Source organism: Puma concolor, chromosome A3, assembly GCF_028749965.1.
Source record: "Puma concolor isolate L17-30 chromosome A3, mPumCon1.1.hap2, whole genome shotgun sequence".
NCBI classification, from domain to species: Eukaryota; Metazoa; Chordata; class Mammalia; order Carnivora; family Felidae; genus Puma; species Puma concolor.
Window position 1 is genome coordinate 75,134,686 of NC_141669.1, and position 21,150 is coordinate 75,155,835.

Genomic DNA, 21,150 nt, shown 5'->3' on the forward strand with positions numbered 1-21,150 from the left:
CTATGCATCTGCGTGTGTGTATATGTGTGCGTGTGTGTGTTTGGGATTTGAGGGTTGAGCTGTGTGGCCTGTTTTTTTTTTCTCCTCCTACTTTTCACTAATGAGCACTGCGGACTTGCTCTGGGCCCTGTCAGGCATTAGAGCCTCCCTTCCCCAGTCCCCTGGGAGCAGGCAGGGACTATGCTCTCGAAGTCTCACCCAGGCAAGCACTGCTCAGAGGTAGGGATAGCCTTTGCCTATCAGATTCTGACAGGCCTGTCCTGGGCTCCCTGGGGCCTCAGAGGCTTTCTCTGAACTGCCTGTTGCCTGAGGGTAGGGTCTTCGCCTACGTGACTGACTGTACAGTCCTGCTCATGCCCAGTGTTAAACCAACTCTTGCCCATGGCCTGGCGCTGCTCTCCTGACATGTGTGCGGAGCTGGAAAGAGCTCGGGGAGTCTTGGCTCCTGTATTAGTTCCGTGTTGCTGCTGTAACACTGTGCTACCCACTTAGTGGCTTAAAGCAACTCAGATTTATTCTCTTTACAGTTATGGCGGTCTACAGGTCTGTCTAAAATGGGTTGGCAGAGTTATGTTCTTTCTGGCGGCTCTCAGAGAAAATTCATTTTTGTGCTTCTTCTAGTTTCTAAAGGCTGCTTGCATTCCTTGGCTCGTTCCAACCTCCACTTCTCCGAGGTCACATCCCCTTCTCTCTCTCCCTCCTGTCTCCCTCTTGCAAAACCCTTGTGATTACGTTGGACCCGTGGAATAGTCCAGGCTTATCTCCCCATTGGGAGGCCTTTAATCACATCCCAGAGCCTCTTTTACTATGTTAAGGTGAATTCACAGGTTCTGAGGATTGGGACAGGCACATCTTTGGGGGGGCTTATCCCCGAGCCTACCACAGCATCCTCCACCTCAGAGAAGATCTGTGCAAATGAATAGATGTGGTGGATCTCGAACCAGCCTGGTCATAGTATGATTCCTGTGATTCTAACAAGGCTTTCCAAACCCCTTCTCCCTCTAGAAACCTCCCTAGCTTGATAACTTCTGAAGTCCTCCTCTTAGGGCGTAAAGTATCCTCAACCACACTGAGAACCCAGGCTTAGAATGAGGCCTGAACGCGTTTCTTCACACTAATATGTAAATGGTTGACAACAGAGCCTTTCCTAACAGCCAGTTCTGATTGGAGGGAGGCTCGTATGAGGGAAGGAGGAGGCAGGGAGGCCACAGGCCGACTTGGATCATGTCCTAATTACCCATGGAGGTTCCCAGTGATGGAGGGAGCGAAAGCACCTAGAAGTATGACCATAAAGTTTTAATCAAACAGAGCAGAATGGCCACGATGCAGAACAGGTAGTGCTTGGAGAAGAGGAAGAAGACCATCTCCTTGGTGACATAGATTATGTGTATAAAGATGAAGCAGTACAGGAACATGGCAAACTGGTTCTGGGGGAGCAGGAGATCCTGGAGGCCTCCGGAGAACTGTGGGGGAAAGAAGAGAGTGGAGCTGGCCAAACTGGGCTCGGGTGCCAGGCAGGTCTGTGTGTCAGTCCTGCTCTTGTCCCCTCCCGAATGGGACCCGGGGCAGGTTGTCTTCCTCATTCCCCGCTCACAAGACCGCAAGAGGAAGAGTGGACCGAGAACCGAAACATTCCTAGTCAGGTCACTGGCACGTGGAGGAACTCATGGGTTTTCACTTCTTGAGTCTGCCTTTAGCCTTCCTGAGCCAGGCTCCAGGTGACACCTTCCCTTCTCTGTGCGTTCTGTGCTGTGGCTGAGTCACACAGGTGGCAGTCTCTCTCTGACTCTGAGGTCCCCAGATCTGGATGCTGGGTTCTTGGGAATGTTCTCTGCATGGTTTGCCCTGACACTCAGCCTTGTTTTCTGGACAGCGGCACAATGAGAGGATGTCCCTTGGGCGCAAGTGACTGTTTCTGACCTCTTGTACTGGCATATGTCTCACAGGGTCAGTCTGTGGTCTATCAGTCTAAGGTTGGGTCTCCCTGGGGGATAGGTGGTGAGAGACAGGTGATAGAGCCTCCCTAAACCCTCACGGTATTGAGGAGAAGGAAAGCAGCTCAAGTTAGTTCTGGCTGATTCTGCCTGTGTTCTTGCTGCTCATTTCTGGAATCTATAGAATTGAGATCCAACAAGCCTCCATTTTAACTGTAGAAAGCATCAACATCGAAGTACAGCAAAAAAGCTGATATAACTATTTTGATCTGTAGTTAAGAAGCCATCACCCATGGTTTATTCTTTAAAATATCTTTTAAAATCATGCCATGTTTTTTTGTAAGCAGGCAGATGGCAGGAGCTGTGATACCCCAAGCTGGCTAGAAACAGACAGAGATACTTTTCAATACAATGAAATCGATCTACCCACCCATTCATCCAGAAAAAGAGAGTGGGGAGGGGCTTAAAAATCAAGTCAGCTCTCTACCTGTCAATAAATGCACAACACGTGAAATACTTTCGTAAACGATTATGAAAGACAGCAGTTTCGGACACACCATTGTTGGAGTAACCACATACAATGCGAGGGCAAATAAATAAACCCGAGGGGGCAGAAAATGACTCCAGGAATGCCATTTCCAAAATGAATAGCAAGGCAGGTTGAAGAGCAGAGGAAGAAACCCAGTGTTCTAGAGGGAGGGGTGGCTGCATGGGCCTTACTGGGCACCTATGGACCTGCTATGGCTCTGGGTCCATGGATTTCCAGCGGCCCCAAAGCAGCCAGCATATGCTTTCAGTCTAAAATGCTGATGGGTGGTAATTATGATATTGACAACCAGACATGCATTTGTGAAACCTTTTAGACTTTTCACAACACTTTCCACGGTCTATCTTTTGAGCAGAAGATAGACAGCAGATAGGACCATACACCCAGGGTTTCAGCTCATCCAACAAGAGTAAGCTTTTCAAACTAAAAAAAGGGAAAACAAATATGGTTAGAAGGAAGCATAGAGCAAAGGCACAGTACCTTAACCACAGGTGCTTTAAGTAGTTTCAGTGTCCAACTCGGGACACATTTTATCCCAGGATACTGAGAATAAAACCCCAAGCCTGGACATGGAACTTACCTGTGAGAAATCAAAAATCTGAGGAATGTGCCAGAATCTTAGAGACAAGCAAATGTTTGTTCTATTTTTTCTTTAAAGAGGGAGTAAAAAAGATGGGATTCTGGAGATCCCACTTCCATCAGTGGGTCAGATCCCACTTCCATCATTTGGCTTAGCAAAACCATTCGGTGTATAATTAAGCAGGCATTTTGTGAGCAAGAAAAAAATGATTAATTGTTAAAAGCCAGCATGTGTTCATTGAAAACAAATCATGCAAAACCAATCTCATTTTCTTAGGGAAAAAAAATTGACCCGTCAATTAGGGAAATTCTATAGGTAGTGTAATAACAATTATGGGAAACTGTTTGACGGTGTGTCTGTCTCAAGATAGTTTTTCTGGACAAGGTAGAGAAATGTGAGCTGGATAAAATGTGACGCAAGGGTGGTGATTAATGGAACATTGCTAACCTGTAGGGAGATCTTTTAGTGGTATTTACTTTAGGTCATATCCTCCTCAACAATTACAGTGATGACTTGGATAAAGACAGAAGGCAAGTTTCTCAGAATTGAGGATGACCCAGAGCTGGGAAGCATGGCTAATACATTACATCCCAATAAAATTGCCAAGGGATGAATGTAAGTTGTTGCATTTGGGTCAAGAAGTGAATTGCGTGAGTGCATAAAAACGGTAATAGCTAACATTTATTGAGCGCTTACCTAATCTGCCAGGCTCATTGCAAAGCACCTCACATGCAGCCTATCACTGAATTCTCACGGCAACCCTATGAGGTAGGTACTGCTTTCCAGATGCGCAGAGCGAGGCTCAAGGAGGATTTGTAACTCGCCCAACGCCACGCAGTTCATACACGGGAGAAACAGATTTTTAACCAATCCTGTCTGATTTTAAAGCCTGGGCAACCTGCTTTAAACAATGGCGTCTTGTGTAATTTAGGACTTGTGGTGGCCCAATCACACAGTGCTAAGTCCTTCACATCCCATTTAATCAAGAATAGGCTTTTTTATCCCCATTGAGTACAGGTTAGGGGAGAGCGGCCCATTTCTTGCCACAAGACGTCTAAGCCTTAGATGGCAACAAGGCAGAGCGAACAGAACCAATGCAGCTCTGATAAGGGGAAGGTGATGGTTTTATCAAAATCCACTGGCCAGACTGCAGGAGGGCTCACATCTCTTACACAACAGGCAGAGAGGAATAGAGAGTGGTGAAAAGATGTTGAAGACTTTTCCCTGAGGAGGGAAGCTGCCCACAGGTGGGTGGACAGGTGGTTCTGGGGCCCCCTCCAGGGTCAGGGTCAACTCTCCTTAAAGAGTTGATCTCAGCCGAGCAGGGCAGCTCTAAAGCAGCCGGCAACCCATCTCTGGCCCCGGGGCAGGGTGCAGGGGTGAAGCAGGTCAGGCGGGCTCCCCATGCAGGCAGCCCCCAGCCCTCGGGCGGGGGGGGGGGGGTGCGGGGGGGGGACCTGAGGGCCTCTGGCCAGCGCCCCCACCCTCCCGGCACCTACCAGGCGGGGCATGGCCTGCTGCTGCAACTGCTCCATCACCTCCTCGTGCTGCCGCTGGCGCTCGTTCTCCTCATGCAGGTACCTGAGCCGCGTCAGCTCAAACTCCATGCGCACCTTCTCCAGCTCCATCTCGGCGTTGCGCTCGGTCCCCGGGGTCCCGGGGGTGGCCGGGGCCGGAGGCAGCTCTTCGAGTTCGGGTGCGTCGCCCGCCTGGCCCTTGGCGGTGGGACCGGCCTTGGAGCACAGTGACTTGGGCGGCCCTGGACAGCCTCCGTCCTCGCGAGCTTCCATCTCCTCCAGGTAGTGGTAGGAAGAGTCTGGCTTCGGGGACTCAGCCTCCTGGAGCAGCAGCGAAGGGGCAATTCAGGGGCCTGGGGCCGCCCACATTCCCCCACAGCACATCTACAGCCCCAGGCCACAGTGGGCGGGGGCGTGTGAAAGAGGGCTATGACCTGCAAGGATCTAGAGTTCTAACCAGAGGTGCACTTACCTGGAGTTACACGGAAGGACAGGGCACACTGACGGGAAGGAATGGCACCCTGGAGTTGCAGGGGGAGGCTTGGGGCGTTGAGGTAGAAGTCTGACTTCCTGATGACTTTCCAATCACCACTGGTGAAACTTTCCCACCCCCCACTCTATGTAACTCTGAGGCCAGTTATACACCCGGTCCTCTCTGGGCTACAGAGGGAGGAACCTCCACATAGAGGACCAACAAAAAAGGGCTACGGGGGAGCCAGATCCCAGTCACAGAGGGAGGAAAGGGCCCTGAATGGGGCGCTAGATGGGAGAGACCAAAGCCAGCTTCCAGTGACTTCACAATCTCATCAAGGGCTACCTGGTCCCTGGTGACAGCTGGGGGCCAGTTGTGGGGGTGGGGTGCACATCACCTGCTCTTGTTAGCAGCTCTCTGGGAACCCCTAGCACTTAGCTCCGATCCTGTGTTCCCTCAACACTGTCCTCCCTGTGTAGGGACAGGGTGGGGCAGTGAAATGAGGCACCCCCCCCCCTTACCAAAGAAGGCCTTGACTTCCCTTCAGACATGGGGTCATCAGGCACCACCTTGGGGAAGGCTGGGCGGCTTTCTCCTGCTCCCCGGGCTTCCACTGATTCCCTGTCCTCTGCTGCCATCCAGAAAACTACAATGCTGTCAACTGCAGCCAAAGGACATCTTTTGAGGTGCTGACATTTGGTCTCGCTGGATTCCACAGCTGGGCCACCATCACAATCCCCTGCCCTCATAATAACCCACATTCTATTAGTTGCTAGGGCCCCTTTGGCAGAAGGTGTGACACACCTTTGAGGTCCAGTATGAAGAACTGCAGGATGAGTCTTTGCCACCCTAGGGACTGCTTTAGAAACTAGAATTCCACCACTTGAAACACAGAGTTCCATCATTTGAAATGTCTTCCCTTGGGTCCCTCTTTTATTTGTATGTATGTATGTGTGGCTATTGATTGAGGAGGGGAGGGGAGAGGGAGAGAGAATCCTAAACAGGCTCCATGCTCATCACAGAGCCCAACGCAGGGCTCGAGCTCACAAACCATGAGATCGTGACTTGAGCCGAAATCAAGAGTCAGACGCCTAACTGACTGAGCCACACAGGCGGCCCCCCATCCCCCACTAGGGTCCCTCTTTTAAAAGCAGACTGTATTGGGATGAGTTACAGTTGGCTCCACAAACCCTGTTATAGGCTGAATTGTGTCTCCCCTCCAAATTCATATGTTGAAGCCCTACCCCTCAGTTCCTTAGAATGTGCCCTTATTTAGAGATAGGGCCTTTAAAGAAGTGATTATGTTAACATGAGGTCATTAGGGTAGGTTCTAATCCAGTATGACTGATGTCCTTATATGAAGAGGAGATCTGGGCACAGACATGCACAGAAGGAAGGTGGTGTGAACATAAGGGAGAAGAAGCCCATCTACAAGCCAAGAAGAGAGGCCTTGTGTTAGTAGTCAGTGTTCTCCAGAGAAACAGAACCAATAGGGGCCATACATATATATGATCTATTATAAGGAATTGGCTCACGTGAAGAAGTGGCATGATCTGCTGGCTGCCAGTGGGACCTCCAGGAAAGCTGGTGGTGTGAATTCCAGTCCCAGTCCATGGCCGGGAGAAGACCGATGTCTCAGCTCAAGCATTCAGGCAGAGAGAACCAATTTAGTTTTCTCCCACTTTTTTCTACTCAGGCCCTCAAAGGATGAGATGATGCCCATGCACAGTGGGTAGGGCCTTCTGCTTTACTCAGCCCTCCAATTTAAATGCTAATCTCTTCCAGAAATACCCTCACACACACTGAGAAGTTGGGTATCCCATGGCCCAGTCAGGTGCAGACAAAATTAGCCACTACAGGGCTGGAACAGACCCTTTCCTTACAGCCTTCAGAAGGAACCAGCTCTGCTGGCACCTTGATCTTGGACTTCCAGCCTCCAGAAGTGAGAAAATACATTTCTGTTGTTCAGGTCACCCAGTGACTTTGCACTTTGTCGTGGGAGCCCTAGCACACTGGTACAACTCCCATTATTCATAGAATGGATTGAGGGAGACCAGCAAAGAAACTGGGAGACTGGGGAATGTACTTTGCCCTCTTCAGTTTTGTGAAAATGACAAAAAGCATTTTTGGTAGCTGGAGGCAAAATTGCATTATGGAAAGAGAAAGGATTGTGTTTGAGTTTTAGCTTTACTACTCTCCCTAGCTGTTGTCCAAGGGAAAGTTATTTTATCTGTCTGTTGCTCGGTGTACTCATTTAGAAATGGGGGTAAGATTTAGCCACTTCCCTACACTGTGGCACTGACATGAAGACAAGAAAGTATATTTGCCTGCTACCTGCCTCTATAGGGGCTAAGGCAATGGTCATCATCATCACCATGATCATAGTGGGTTTGTCACTGGAGAGGAGAAAGTGCTTAAGTTCTGCCATCTTGCAAATCTTACAGTTTGAAAACCATGGCTCTTCCCTCCCAGCACTTTAATGGTGACCAGGAGAACTATGTCAAGATTATTGTGTAAGATGTTGATACTGCCTTAAGCACTAGAAGTAGGATTGCTAGATAAATAGAGGATGCCCAGTTAAATTTGAATTTTAGATAGTTTTTAGTATCAATATGTTCTAAAAATTACATGGGACACCCTTATATTAAAAAATGATTACTTGTTTTTCTGAACTTCAAATTTAACTGGGGATCCTGCAGTTTTATTTGCTAAATCTGGCGATCTTAACTAGGAGAGAGCTACCCAAAGAAACAATTATGTGTGACCAAATAATGAACTGTTGTTAAAAGTCACCAAGTACTGGGGTGCCTGGGTGGCTCAGTCAGTTAAGTGTCTGACTCTAGATTTCAGCTCAGGTCATGATCTCGTAGTTCATGAGTTCGAGCCCCATATCAGGCTCCATGCTAGCAGTGTGAGCCTGCTTGGGATTCTCTCTCTCTCTCTCTCTCTCTCTCTCTCTCTCTGCCCCTCCCCAGCTCTCTCTCTGTCTCTCAAATAAATTTTTTAAAAATCACCAAGTACTAAAAAGCATAATAAGGGTTATGGGTAGTTGTATTAGCTATCTATCAAAGAACCATAGAATCTCAGTGGTATAAAACAATAAACATGCATTTAGCTCAGGCATCTAAGAATTGGCTGATCTAGGCTGGGCTCAACCAGGGGGCTTGCCCAAGGCAACTTGCTTCCACATGTCCCTCATCCTCTTCTTGGGAACAGTGGGTTAGCCTGTGCATGCTTGTTTCATGGCAATGGAAGAAGCACAAGGGTCCTTGGAACTGGCACATCATCACCTCCATCTTGAGCTATTGGCATTGGCCAATAATATAAGGTGGTCATATGGCCAAACCCATGTGGTTTGCCCACTACCTGCAAAGGTGGGAGTCAAAGGTGGGAGACATGTACTCTGCCTTTTTAGTGGGAAGAACTGGAAAGACATACAGTAAAAGGTATGGTAAAAAACATATGTGGTATGGCTAGAGGGCAAGATGAAGAGTTGGGGCCCTTAAGGCAATGTAGTCATGTTAGTAAGAAGACCAATGCTAATATGGTTGGAGCGGCTAGGGAGGGCTTAGTGGAAGAGGTGACATGAAGGGTGGGTGGAATTTGGGCAAGAGGGAAGGACCTGCATGAGCAAAATCTCAATTGCTAATTATTATCCATTTTCCTCTCCATTTCTGCTCTCTGCCCCTCTCCACTCTGACCTTTTCCCAGGAGGCTGACCTCCATGTAGCTGCATCAATTTCAGCAAAGCAGTATATTCTAAAGCAAAATGGAATCTATGACTCCCATTTCCCCTGCACCGAGGTAAGATCTTCACACACCTGTCCTTTAGGGGACTCTGCAGGAAGCTGGGGATATGGGTCTCACAAGCCTTGGCCTGGTTTCACACTCCTGGCAGCACGAAGAGGGTCTTTCCTCCTCCGCTGTGCCCAGGGAAAGGCAGGGTATGGTGAAGTCACATGAGGGAGCGAGGGAGACAGGATCATACGGGAGCCCAACAGGGACTTGGATGACGGGGCCTCACCAGGGCCTTGTCATGTTGGCTTCAGCAGCTGAGCTGGTCACTGTTAGAATGCTTTGATTCTGGTGGTTCTGCTTCTCTGTGTCCTCTTTTTACCAGCATTCTCCACTTTTTTCCTACCTCATAGCTTCCGCGTATTCAGCTAACTCGTTTCAGGAACTGTGGCTTCTAGTGGCCCTCCAGGGCCCTGACTGCACGGCCTCTCACCGTGTATTCCGTCTTATGTTTGTCCTAACTATCTTAGTCGCTCATGACTTCCTAGTAGACTTTTCCAAAGACAAGAGTCAGAATGAGTTGGGTTGTCTGGGCACCGCTTCTCATTCTAGCCACTGGGGAGCCTGTGGTCAGTGCGCCTCAGCCGGGTTCAGTCCCGAGGTGAAGTGGAAGCTTGGGGAGAGCAGGGACACACAGTGCACAGCAGCCTAGGGTTGTCCGTAAGCAGGAGCTGTGTGTGTGGGGGTGGGGTGGGGTGGGAGGGTACGTTTCCTTTAGAGGGAGCACTGGGTGCCCCAGGCAGCATGTTGAGGATTTATGGGCACAGTCCTCAAGCAACATATCAACTGTAGGTTTGGCCAATAACCCGGTTAGAGGCTTGTGGATTAGCACAGTGCTCACCAGCTTTCATGCACCTTGTCTCATTTGATCCTCAGAATGCCCTTGTGAGGCCATTGAACGCAGGTACCACTATTGCCTGACAAGCAAGGAACCTGAGTGACACAGGGAGGTGAAGAAATTGGTGCCCGGGTGTGAAGGACATGATTAGTTGAGATGGGTCTGGAATGCAGGTTCTCAGCTCCTAACATGGTCGTGTTAGACCATAAGGATGGCCTTTGGATCTCCAACTCTAAGAGGTGAGATGATTTTTCTACCTCATAAAAATAAAGAAGTCATTATGTACAGTAGATAACTTTTGACAACATTGTTTATGACAGGAAAAGACCGGGGAGAAATAAAATTTCCACCAGAAGGGCTCTGGTTAAATACTTAGTGCTGTATCCATATCAAGAATACTATGCACATTTAAAAAAGAATAAGATGAAAGAAAAAAATGAATAAGGGAGCTGCATCAGTGCAAATATGGAATGCTCTCCAAGATATCTTATTCAGTGGAAAAGCAAAAATGGTGTTCCCGTATGTATTAAAATATGAAAACATATTATATTTGTATATGCCTAAAATATGCCTGGAAATACACATAGTAAATTGGCTCATGGTGACTGTCTCTGAGGTGGGAGAGATGACGGACTGGGGGTTTGGTGTGGGAGGGAGACATTCTTGACTGCATAGCATTTTGTACTCTGACGTTTAAAAAAATCATATGCATACATTACATTTTCAATTAAAAATTTTAAAAGGAATCTGGGTGAGAGAGCTGTGCTCAGTGTATGTGAGGGAAGTTTAGGGTATAAAACTCGTTCTGGTTGAGGACAGGCAGGGATTGGAGCCAATGGGGCATATCCAGGCTACACATCATCCTCTTACCCTCTGACTCCCTCCCCAGTCTTTACTTCAACTGGGGATGGAAGTCTTACTGCTGAAATGTCTTCTTCCCTTCTTGGCTGCCTCAGATACAGTGATGTGGCTTTGGGACCCTTCAGCTCAGATGTGCTGGAACATTTAGAGGATTATAATAGTGACACTAATAATAGCTTATAGTTCTTGGGCACTAACCATGTACCAGGCTCTGGGAGTTTTTCATGGACTCTTTTACATAAGTTTTCAGAGGTACCATATGAGTTAGGTGTTATTTTTATCTCTATCCTTATAGAAGTGGTAACTGAGTTTCAGAGAGGCCAAGTCACCTGCCCACAGGGACAGTTAGGAACAGGCGGAGACTGTTAAGCACCAGAGTCCCTGTATTAAATTCCTTCCTGCTTGAAATACTTGGGATGGTTCCTGTCTTCTTGGTGGAAGCCTGATTGATACCAGGGATATTCAAGAGGAGGAGGTGACTCAAGATGCTCAGAGGAGAATCCATCTGAGGAGGGAGCAAGGAGCCCCTCCAAAGAGTCTGTATATATGTGTGTGAGTGTTTTATCCATCGGGGCCTAATCAGGAGACAGAAACCACATGGTAATTCCAACAGGGAAGGTAGACTATCAAGAATTATTACCTAGTGACAGGAGATTGACTACTTAGAGCTAAAAAGAACTCTAAACATATAGGAAGGAATAAAATGGGAGAGGTGTCTCTCTAAAGCTGAGATTCAGGTCTCATTGGAGAGGGTGTGGCTGGTGCCACTGAACAGTATAAAAGTTCACAAAAGGCAAGGTCAAGTAGGTCAAGGCTGGTAAGCAGGAAACTGCCTAGTGGGGGGCCAACAAAACTCACCACTCACCTAGGGTTCGGTGTTGCACTCACCAGGATGTCACTGGAGAGAACCTCAGCTTGTTGTGAAGCTGTCCCTTAGGTGCCTCTGAGACTCTCGAGAGGTTAGTGTTACCGGATGTGCCCACGAGCGAGCATTGCAGCATTGAGGGATCAAGAAAAGAGAAGACTCACCTTTTCCTGTGACGTCTCTCCGTCGCCCTCTACTGACAAAGCATAACATCGTGCACGGGCAAGAGGAATGTTTATAAACTCTGGCTTCATTACCAAGACCAAGGCAATGAAGGGTAGAATTGCAGCCCAGAGGCAGTAACACTGCAGTGTGTGCAGTTCCAGGAATTCAGTTCCCTTTCAACATAGCTACTCCAATGCCCTGGGGGAATGTCCTGTCTTTTGAGAAGTTCACCCAAAACAATAACTGGCCCCTTCCAGGTTCCTGACCCTGTGCTAGTTACTGATGGGAGCACTAAGGATCATCATATGCAGTTCTTATCTTTGTGGAATACATAATCTGGATGGAGACAGAAGGGGTGCTTCTCTCTGTTCCCTAAAAACACCCTAGCCTTCCTGCCTTCCAGGCTTTTTGCTGGCACTTTTGTCAGCCTATAAAATGCTCTCTCCTTTATCTCTGACTATGAAAGTCCCTGCAACCTTTGGGGTCCATCCCAGCCACTGCCACCTGTGAAACTGTGTGCTTTGTGTCTCTGGCTGCTTGGTGTTAACATGATCTGGTGTTTGTTTCACCTCTCCCCCTAGATTAGAGGCTTGGTGAGGGCAGGGCATACTGCTTCACTCACGGTAGGCACCAAATGGGTTAGTGTGGCCCCTGGCCCCTGGCCAGGCTGTGGCTCCCTTCTGGCTAGTGAGCGTAACATAGACAGGCAGACCAGAAGGTCAAGGAACTATATCATTTCCTGTTTGTCTCTACATGCCCAGCCGAACCAGAGGCCTCACTTCCTACCCACTTTTCCTGTTTGATCCCTCGACTTTGATGTCGGTGAGTTAGCAATCGAGGGATTCACACACAGCTGGGTGTAAATTAAACCCTTGTCCCTTTAACTCTATTTTAAATGCTTGGGAAGTAGGATGATGGGTGCAGGAACTTTGCCATTTCAAGGAATTTTGTGCATCATTTCACAAAGCTCCTTTCCCCCAATCTACAACATAGGCAAATCCAATGGCCATTCATATACTGGGCTTGTTCAAGCAAAGCCCACCTGTGGTGACCTCAGAGAAACCAAAATATAGGTGCTTTTGTGCTCTAACCAGGTTCGAGCTCTTGATGGGAGGAATATTCCAATGGAGAACCTTCTTAAGGCTGAGATTCTGGATTTTCATCATTCAGAGCTGAAAGGGCTATGGAGACCCTACAGCCTGGGCCACAGTGGCTCTCAATAACAATGAGAATCCATTTGGGGTCAGAGAAGAGGACCAGTGGAGTGCAGTGGAAAATGTTCTGCACTGGTGAATAGGGGTCCTGGGGTTCTGGCCCAAGCTGTGCCACTGGCTAAGCCACGATCTCAGTAAGTCATTGAAACACTCCAAAGATGCAGCTTCTGTGTGTAAAAACTGGGGCAATTTAGGCCTGCCCTGCTTCCTACAGCCCCATTATCCTTGTTTCCACTTGATGACAGGTGGGCTTGCAGGTGGTGGTGCGTCTGCTATTAGAACTGCCCCCAGCTGGCCTTTTGGAGCGTGCCGAATGAGGTGATGGAAGGTCTCCCCTCACGTTGTTGAAGTTGCCCTCAAAAATCCTCCTTGAATGTTTCATCTGATACTCTTCTTTCGTTTCACATAAGTTAACATAAAACAAATTTATTCCGGGAAAGACCTTTACTCTCCTCATCTTTGTCCCCCTCCATCCTCCTCCTCCCTGGCGACAAGAGGTGGGGAACCAACTCTGTGAAGCAGGGGTTGGCCAATACTGCCCCCTTGTGGTCCAGCTTGTCCTCACTGGGAGGCTTTCAGCTCCGTTCTCCAGAGATTCCTAATTCTGACCATTTGCAGAATTATCAGAAGGCCACCCAGAAAAGCTGACCCACAAGACCCTTGGAATGGGTTCCAGATCCAGAGAATTCCTGGTGGCAACCCAAATGTCTACACTGGCTTTGTGGATGTCTGTGTTCCAGGGAGGACTTTGGGGGTGGAGAGGGAAGGAATACATCATAAATATCTGGCAGGTGTAAGGGTGCCTCTGGGAACAATTGAGCACAGAGCTCTACAGAGCCATACTAGGACCTTGGCACTATGCCCTGCCACCACCACAGCCAGTCATATATGAAGGGCTGTGTGTGCTAGGCCTGGGCTGGGGCTCTGCATGTGTGCATTGCCACATTTAATTCCCCTCTGGAGGGATTATTATCATCACCCCTATTTGTGCGGGAGGCAACTGTGGCTCACAGAAGTTCAGCGATTTGCCCATGTTGCAGCTGTGAAGTGGTAAACTGATGACCAAAGCCAATCTGGTGTCTTACTTCCTCTTGGCCCTAGGGCTCACTGTCCCACACCCGCGGGCTGAGCCGGGGGCCTGATAGCCCCCCCAAGTCATCTCCAACCAGACCCCATAACTTTCCATCTCTCCCCTTCTCTAGACACCCTGCAAGGGTCCCGGTCACCAGGGTCCTACTAACAGTGCTGCCTACCATGATGGGGAGTGAAGGCAGTGGTAGGACTCAGCAAGACATGCTTGAGCCTTCTCTGCCCTCCCTTTCTGCTGCCCACCCCCAAGTGTCACCTTCTCTGTTCCCATGGGACCATGTCTTCTCTCTGCTCCCAGCAGATTTTTCTCTTTTGAGTATTGTGTCCCGTGGTACATCTCCCTCATGACACTAATCACAGTGAAATGTTACTCTTGGCTCTCGTGTTTCTGGACTTCTGAAACTCAGGCTTTTTTATTTTTTATTTTTTTAACTTAATTTTTTAAGAGACATTTTACGTTCATAGAAAAAGACTTTGGGTTTTTTCTAGGACAGAAACTATCCAACTTATCTCCACCCCATCACCTAGCATGGAGTCTGGCACATAGTAGGTGCTCAACTATGAGCTTGTTGAGTGATGAGTAAGGGCAAAACCCACGGAACATGGGTAAAAAACAACAGCGAAGTATATCATTCAATTGCATCTTTGCTGTAGCACGTGAAATCAATTACTGGTTTCTTGGCAGTTAAAAGTGATTTTTTTTTCACGGCCCTCCCCTGGTTGATTTTCAAGTTTGCTCCAGAAGCTGCTGTGACCAAGGAGAGGCCTCTCCCTGGCGGCAGTACCACCTTTGTCCAGAAGATGGCGGTCAAGGCCAGGAGAACACACCTTGCAGCCCTCCAGAGCCAGGCCTGCGCAGGTGTGACCCCTTTTTGTAAAAGATGCGGGGATCTGAACCTAGTTGCCAACCCTATAAATGCGCATGGGCGATAAGAATTGGCTTTCGAGGTGGGTTCTCTGGCTGATCCCTGTGAAAAGGAGCTTTTTTCTGAAGACGTCTTTAAAGGGAAAATGTGGAAACTGGCTGTGAGGGGACTGCCCCTCATAAACCCTCTTTCAGTAGTTTCTTGAAACACTGTGGAAAATGAACTTAACATAAAGCAGACACAGTCCTCAAACTCTAAATGACTCAGGACAACATCTTTTTTTTGCCTCTTAGAGCTCATTTCTTTGGTGATCCTTCCCAGCTCTGTGGCCACCTCTCCAGTTGACTGGAAGCTTCTCTCCTGCCACGTCTCTGCAAGTCTTCACCCTTAAGAGAGGTAAGTAAAGGCTTTCTGACTCGAACTGACTGAAAAGAGGTTAACAGCCTAACAAAACGGCCTCGGTCTTTCTAGCACGATGGGAGGTTGCCAAACAGCTTTTTGGCAGAATTAATAAGACCTACCAATATTTTCTCCTCAGATTCAGCATAATTACTAAGGTAAGGCCAGGCCTCCCCTTCCCCCTGCTCCAGGGGACGTGGGTGTGACCGTGGGAAGAGGGAAACATCTCCCTAATCTTGTGCTAAAACAGATTTTAAGGCTGCGGCCACCCCCACCCCCATTTTCCTTCTGACCTAAATCCTCCCCTGAATCTGAGCTGGGCTCTGGGCCAGGGTGTCAGCTGTGGACAAAGGCGCCCTGTTTGGGAGGCCTGGCTACTGTGTTTTCCTACCCAGTCTAACAAACGGTGTTGAACTCCCCCAAGTCAATGTGATAACACAGAGACATGCAAAGATAGGCAGTGGCCTCAATGCTACCTCCCAGGAAACCAGAAACACTGTCCCCTCATATTTCTACCACCTGGCAACAGGGCTGTTCCTATGAAGCTGCCCACTCCTCTGCCCTGGGTGTGGCTGCTTACATGGAGGGCGCTGTGCTGGAGGCCTCCTCAGGCCAAGCTTGCCCTATTTTTTCTGGCTGACTGGGGAGCCAACGGTTACTCATTGCTTCTCCTCAGGGTCTTTGGAGCGTGAGTGCTGTTCCCCCTCCTCCCCATCTCTTTCTCTTTTCAGCACCCTGGCTCCTCTGCCTCTGGTATTGCAGGAGTGGTTGGGGAGGGCTGGGCTGGACACCGGGACCAGCTCTGCTCAAACAACCCATTGCCTTGCAAACTTGAGGGGACAGATCTTTTACTTCTGTAGGCATCGCTCCTGCTTCGGCAACGTGGGCATAACACACAGGCCCTAACTCGCCAGTTGGCCAGATGCCACTTTCATGTAGATGGTGCCGATGACAAATGGGGTGTTCGTTCGAGATGGACAGGGCTCTCTGTGGGCCTGGAAGGAAGACCAAGATGGAAGGAGGAGGGAGGGTCAGAAGGATGAGAGGGATTTTGACCTGTGTTCGTTTGGTGGGACGGTATGCCAGGTGGGGAAATGGTGGGAACGGCGGCACAGTGGCAGGAATCCACGGAACAGTTCCTAGGAACAGGGACCACATCATTCTGGCTTAATCAGAAGTTGTGTGTGTACACGCATGCAAGTCTGCCCGTGGTGGGAACTTGGTGTGAGATCCAATTATGGAAGGCCTTGAGGTCCTGGCTCAATACTTTGGGGAATATTGCAAGTTTATGAGCAAGGTTCACCTGTCAAGTAGCATGAGGAAGATGAATGTGGCCATTTATGTATGAGAGAGGGTTGGAGAGACCGAAGGTAGCCGTTTGGGACAGAGAGGAGAGTGTGTAAGACCAAGATGGCCCCCAAGGGACCATTGTAAGGGCCATTATGCACGAAGATCAGTAGGACTTGAGTCCAGGCCTGAGACGAGAGGCTGGTGGTACCCTAGCAGAAACTGGCAAGGCCAAGGAAGAAAGCCTGGTGTGGGCAGAAAGTTCAGCTTTCAGGTCTTCCACCTGAGGGGACTGGGTTCCTTTGGCCAAATAGAAGCGGTGACCAGTGAGAAGGAGGGCAGAAGCTTCCAATGGCCCTGCTTGAATGAGCTCTCTCTACCACTCTGGGTGCCTTGTCCTTTCAGAACGTGCTCTCCACCCTGATCCTGTGTCTGGACTTGGCCTCTACCAACAATCAGTTTAAGAAACTGGGCCTGCTGACCTCTGACCTGGGCCTAGGTGGAAAGATCTTTGGCTATGGCTGGGCTTAGCATCACTAGGAGCTGGTGTCCTCTCCCTGCAAAGCCAGGCTTCAGCTGTTTTTTTCTGGGTTGGTAGAAAGTCTAGCCACTTTTGGCAGGCTCTATATGGGAAATAGAGGCTGGGAGTTCTGCCGAAGAAGGAGGAGAGAAACAACAATGATCATTTTCTGGGAAAGAGCAAAAGGCAGAAGGGGGCATTTTGTTTCTCCAATTCAGGCCCTTTAGGACAGCCGCTCATATGATTGATGGAGACATTTATTTGCAGCAGTTTTCTTGGAATCCCTAATCTCTAGTAAATGCTCAGCACCGTGCAGGAGAACACTGGTAGTTTTGTAAGGTATGCATTTCAATTCTGAGGGAGTCACAGATGCAGTCAGGACATGGACGGAGCAGTGGCAGTAGAAGGTAGGTGTGAGCACCCACAAGGAGGAGTCTGGTGGAGAGGGAGAGCCCGCCCAGCTCTGCGGCAGACTAGTCCCTCCCTCCCTCCCGACCTCCATCTTCTCATCTGTAAAGTGACGGCACTGGGCTGGAGGACCTCCAAGCCCCTTCTGTACCCTGACATTTTGTGACTTCTTTTGTGTCGCGGTCTCAGCCTGGACCTGGGCTCTGTGGGCAGTGCTGGAGAACAATGCACCGACTGTGCTATCTGGAAAAGACCCCATCAAAACTGGCCATCTCCAGCCTCTCAAAAGCTTTTGAATCAGTCTTGATCAGCTGAACAGAATTCTGGTCTTGTGAGCCAGTATCAAAGCTCACGCTGCCCACGGTGTGGCCCCTCCCACAAGCTGACCATAAGAAATAATTTTATGACAGATGGTCAAAGACTAATTTTCAAACATTTTAAAAAGCAATTAAATCCTTGTTTTCAAAGGACTTGTTTTATGTGGACTCGAGACAAGAAGATAAAACTCTGGCTGCTCTAGTGGCAAGAACTTGCGGTCCCCAGGCCTCTGCAAACCCACAGGCTCTGAGCAGCGTGGTTTGAAAGGGGCCGACCGAGGGGGCAATCTAATGACAGATACGGGGACAAGCAAGGTCCTCATCCATGTTCATGTCCTGCCTTTGCATTTTAGCAAAAGCCACATTGAGGACCAGCCATGAATGCTCCCCTGCTTTAGAATGCTCTAAAGTTTTCATTGAAGACACTGCACGTATAACATCACACGATGTCCACTAAGGAATGCCACCACGTGAGAAATGGCTTTCAGCAGTTCAGAGTAGGAAAACCTTTATCTTTTCCCCAGGAACTCCGATGTCCTTTAGTTCTTTGTTCTAAAACAAACAACCAACAGGCAAACAATCACTTTGTCTCCCCTGAGAGGAACTTCGCCATAATAAGATATGTATCATTTATTGCATTTCCCTCCCCGTGCTGTCTGGTGGATGTGGTAGATGGGCACTTGGCATCCATTTCCAACTCCTTCCCTGTGCCTTCCTGTACCTGAGGGGCTGGAAAGCTAACAATGGCATTTCCCGGATTCCCCTGCTCCGAGGGTTCTGGATTTAAAGTAGTTTCTGTCCGTAGGGCACTAATGCACTCTCTGGACGTGAAAGTGGAGGGGAGACCATCTTCACTCTGTTCTGGCTCTTGCTGGGAACCAGCGTGGTTTTGGGGTGTGGATGTTCCTGCAGTCGTGACTTGACGTCCAGCCACAACCTCCAAGAGTGGTCTTGGCACATTGGTGGGGTGGCAGTGTGTCCCTGATCCTGGGGTTGGAGGTTAGATGGTGTGTTCTTGACTTCAATAATTCTGTGTGATGGTCTTCGGTTCTCTGTCATCCTGATGATGGCAGAGGTGGGAGCTCCCTTGGCAGGCAGGTTGCATGGCGAGATTCTGATCATCCTGTCTGACAGCCCAGCCTGGAGCCTTTTTATCCCCCGCTCTTTCCATGACCCATTCTGTAAGCACAAATTCCTTGTGTTACACTGTCTTTGTTTAATAAACAAATGAGCAAGAAGGGATTGTTTCCTTTTTTAAAAAATTCTTTTTTAATGTTTATTTCTGACAGAGCGCACATGAGTGTGCGCGCACCAGCAGGGGAGGGGCAGAGAGAGAGAGGGGGAGACACAGACTCTGAGGCAGGCTCCATGCTCTGAGCTGTTGGCACAGAACCCAATGCATGGCTTGAACTCACGAACTGTGAGATCGTGACCTGAGCTGAAGTCAGATGCCCAACTGACTGAGCCACCCAGGCACCCCTTCCTATTCTTGATCTCTGACTAATACTCCTCGGTTACCAGCATATGCTTGGATCCAAGTCATCTTGCCCTTTGCTCCTCAGTGAAGCTTGAAGGGTCTGAGCCTCAGTTTCCACATGTATAGCTCTGTGATAGTAGTAATCTCATTGTATTGTATCCTTGAATCCCTCACTATGGGCTCCAGTCTCCTTCCATGACTAACATCTGTTTGAGGTTTTACAGCTTGTCAAGCCTTTCCTTTCCCCTGTTATCACTTGACCCTCACAACCACCCTAGGAGGTCAATAGGGAATGTTGTTAGAATTACAAGACTACAAGGTAATTGCCAAGGCAGAGAGAGGCATGTGCAAAATGTGGCCAGAGAATGGGTGGAATGCTTCGGGTTGCTTGGGGCAATCAGACAAGACTTTAGGAGGACCTGGTGCCTGAGCAAACTTTGAAGAATGAGATGTCTAAAGGGAGATAGGCAGGGGAAGACTTTACCAGCAGAGGGAAAGCATGTGCAAAGGCCGGTGGGGTGCATGTTCAGGGGAGTCTGTGAGTGTGAGTTCAGGGCTGTTGGAGTGGAGAGTAGGAGGGATGGGCTAGAGACGAGGCAGGTGTGGAGGACCCATGTGAAGTCCTGGCATTCCTGACTGAAAGGGTTCAGATTTGCCCTGTAGATGGCTGAGAAGCAGGGGAACAACCTGATGGAGCAACCATGTTGGGACAGCATTGAGGGTGGGCTAGAGGGGTGAGACCAGTATGGGTGGAAACAAGGGGGCTGGTGAATGATCTGATGTGGAGCATGAGAGAGGGAGGGGTGATGTGGGTTCCTCCCTGTTTCTGGCTTTGATGGTTGGGCAGGTAGTGCTCACTGAGAAAGGGAACTCTGGAAGAGGAGCAGATTTGGACATATTGAATTTGAGATTATCTGGTAACTAGCTAGCTACATGGCTCTGAAACTTGGGGGAGAGAGTTCTGTCTGAATGTATGAAGTTTAGGTAAGTCTATGTTCAGGTGGTGGTCAGAGCCTTGAGTGATGACCTTGTTTAAGGAGAGTGAGAGGACTAGGGAAGAGGGGGAATTGAAGATAGAGCTGGGAGGACCATCCGTACTTAATGGGAGAGAAACCTGTAAATAAGCAGGGATGAGTGGCCAGAGATGAAGAGGGGAGAAAACTGAAGGAGAGAGGTTCAAGGAAGATGCAGTGGTCAGCAGTGTCCCAGTTGCAGAGAGATCCAAAAAGGTGAAGACTAGAACGTTCCCTTTGGACCTGGCAGAAATTCACTGGTGACCTTGGTGATTCAATTCATTTGTAACAAATACTTACTGAATGCTTACTATGTGGCAGGCACTGTTCTTAGACTTTGGGGTATTATCAGTAAATGATCTCATTCTAGTGAGGGGAGACAGCTAATAAAGAACGAACATAACAAATAAGTATTTTTATAGCATGCCAAGAAGGTGGTAAGTGCTATAAAGGAAAAAAAAAAAAGCTGAAAATATAAGGGGAAAATCAGGAATGTTGGACAGAGGTTGCAATTTTAAATATGGTGGCCAGAAAGTTACATGTGAGCAAAGACTTGAAAGTGGTGAAAAGTTGACCATGTAACGATCTGGGGGAAAAGTATTTCAGATGAAAGGCATAGCCAGTGAATAGGCCTTAAGGTGGGATGTGCCTGACATGTTCTAGGAATAGCGAAGAAGCCAGCATGGCTGGAGGGAAGGGAGTGAGGGGAAAATAGTGGGAGATAACATCAAGGAGATAAGGTGTAGGGTGGAGGCCTCTTTCAGGACTTAGCAGACGTGGGGAGGGCTTTGACTTTGAGGAGCCACTGGGGACTTATGAGCCAAAGCATGACACAGTCTAACTTACACTTTTAAAAAGATAATTCTGGGGTGCCTGGGTGGCTCATTCGGTTAAAGCGTCCGACTTCGGCTCAGGTCATGATCTCACAATCTGTGAGTTCAAGCCCCATGTCGGGCTCTATGCTCACAGCTCAGAGCCTGGAGCCT

The 21,150-nt window shown here is 48.8% G+C and overlaps 2 protein-coding genes across 3 annotated transcripts in view; one reads left to right on the plus strand and one right to left on the minus strand.

The window, feature by feature from the left end:
- Window positions 1-21,150, plus strand: part of ATP6V1E2 (ATPase H+ transporting V1 subunit E2) — a 147,175-nt gene that overhangs the window by 48,563 nt on the left and 77,462 nt on the right. The window contains exons 2-3 of the transcript XR_015249236.1: window positions 8,762-8,854; window positions 15,037-15,139. The gene's annotated coding sequence lies outside the window, so the exon portion shown is untranslated. The remainder of the gene's footprint in view (window positions 1-8,761; window positions 8,855-15,036; window positions 15,140-21,150) is intronic.
- On the minus strand, window positions 1,258-5,784 carry TMEM247 (transmembrane protein 247). 2 transcript variants are annotated; one of them, XM_025932769.2, is made up of 3 exons: window positions 5,572-5,784; window positions 4,561-4,899; window positions 1,258-1,463 (listed from the first exon to the last, which is right to left on the minus strand). In XM_025932769.2, the coding sequence occupies exons 1-3, from the start codon at window positions 5,686-5,688 to the stop codon at window positions 1,275-1,277; spliced, it is 645 nt and encodes a 214-aa protein (XP_025788554.1). In that variant the 5' UTR covers window positions 5,689-5,784; the 3' UTR covers window positions 1,258-1,274. The 2 variants fall into 2 exon arrangements, with proteins under 2 accessions (XP_025788554.1, XP_086557305.1); XM_086701179.1 differs by lacking the exon at window positions 1,258-1,463 and adding an exon at window positions 2,777-2,904.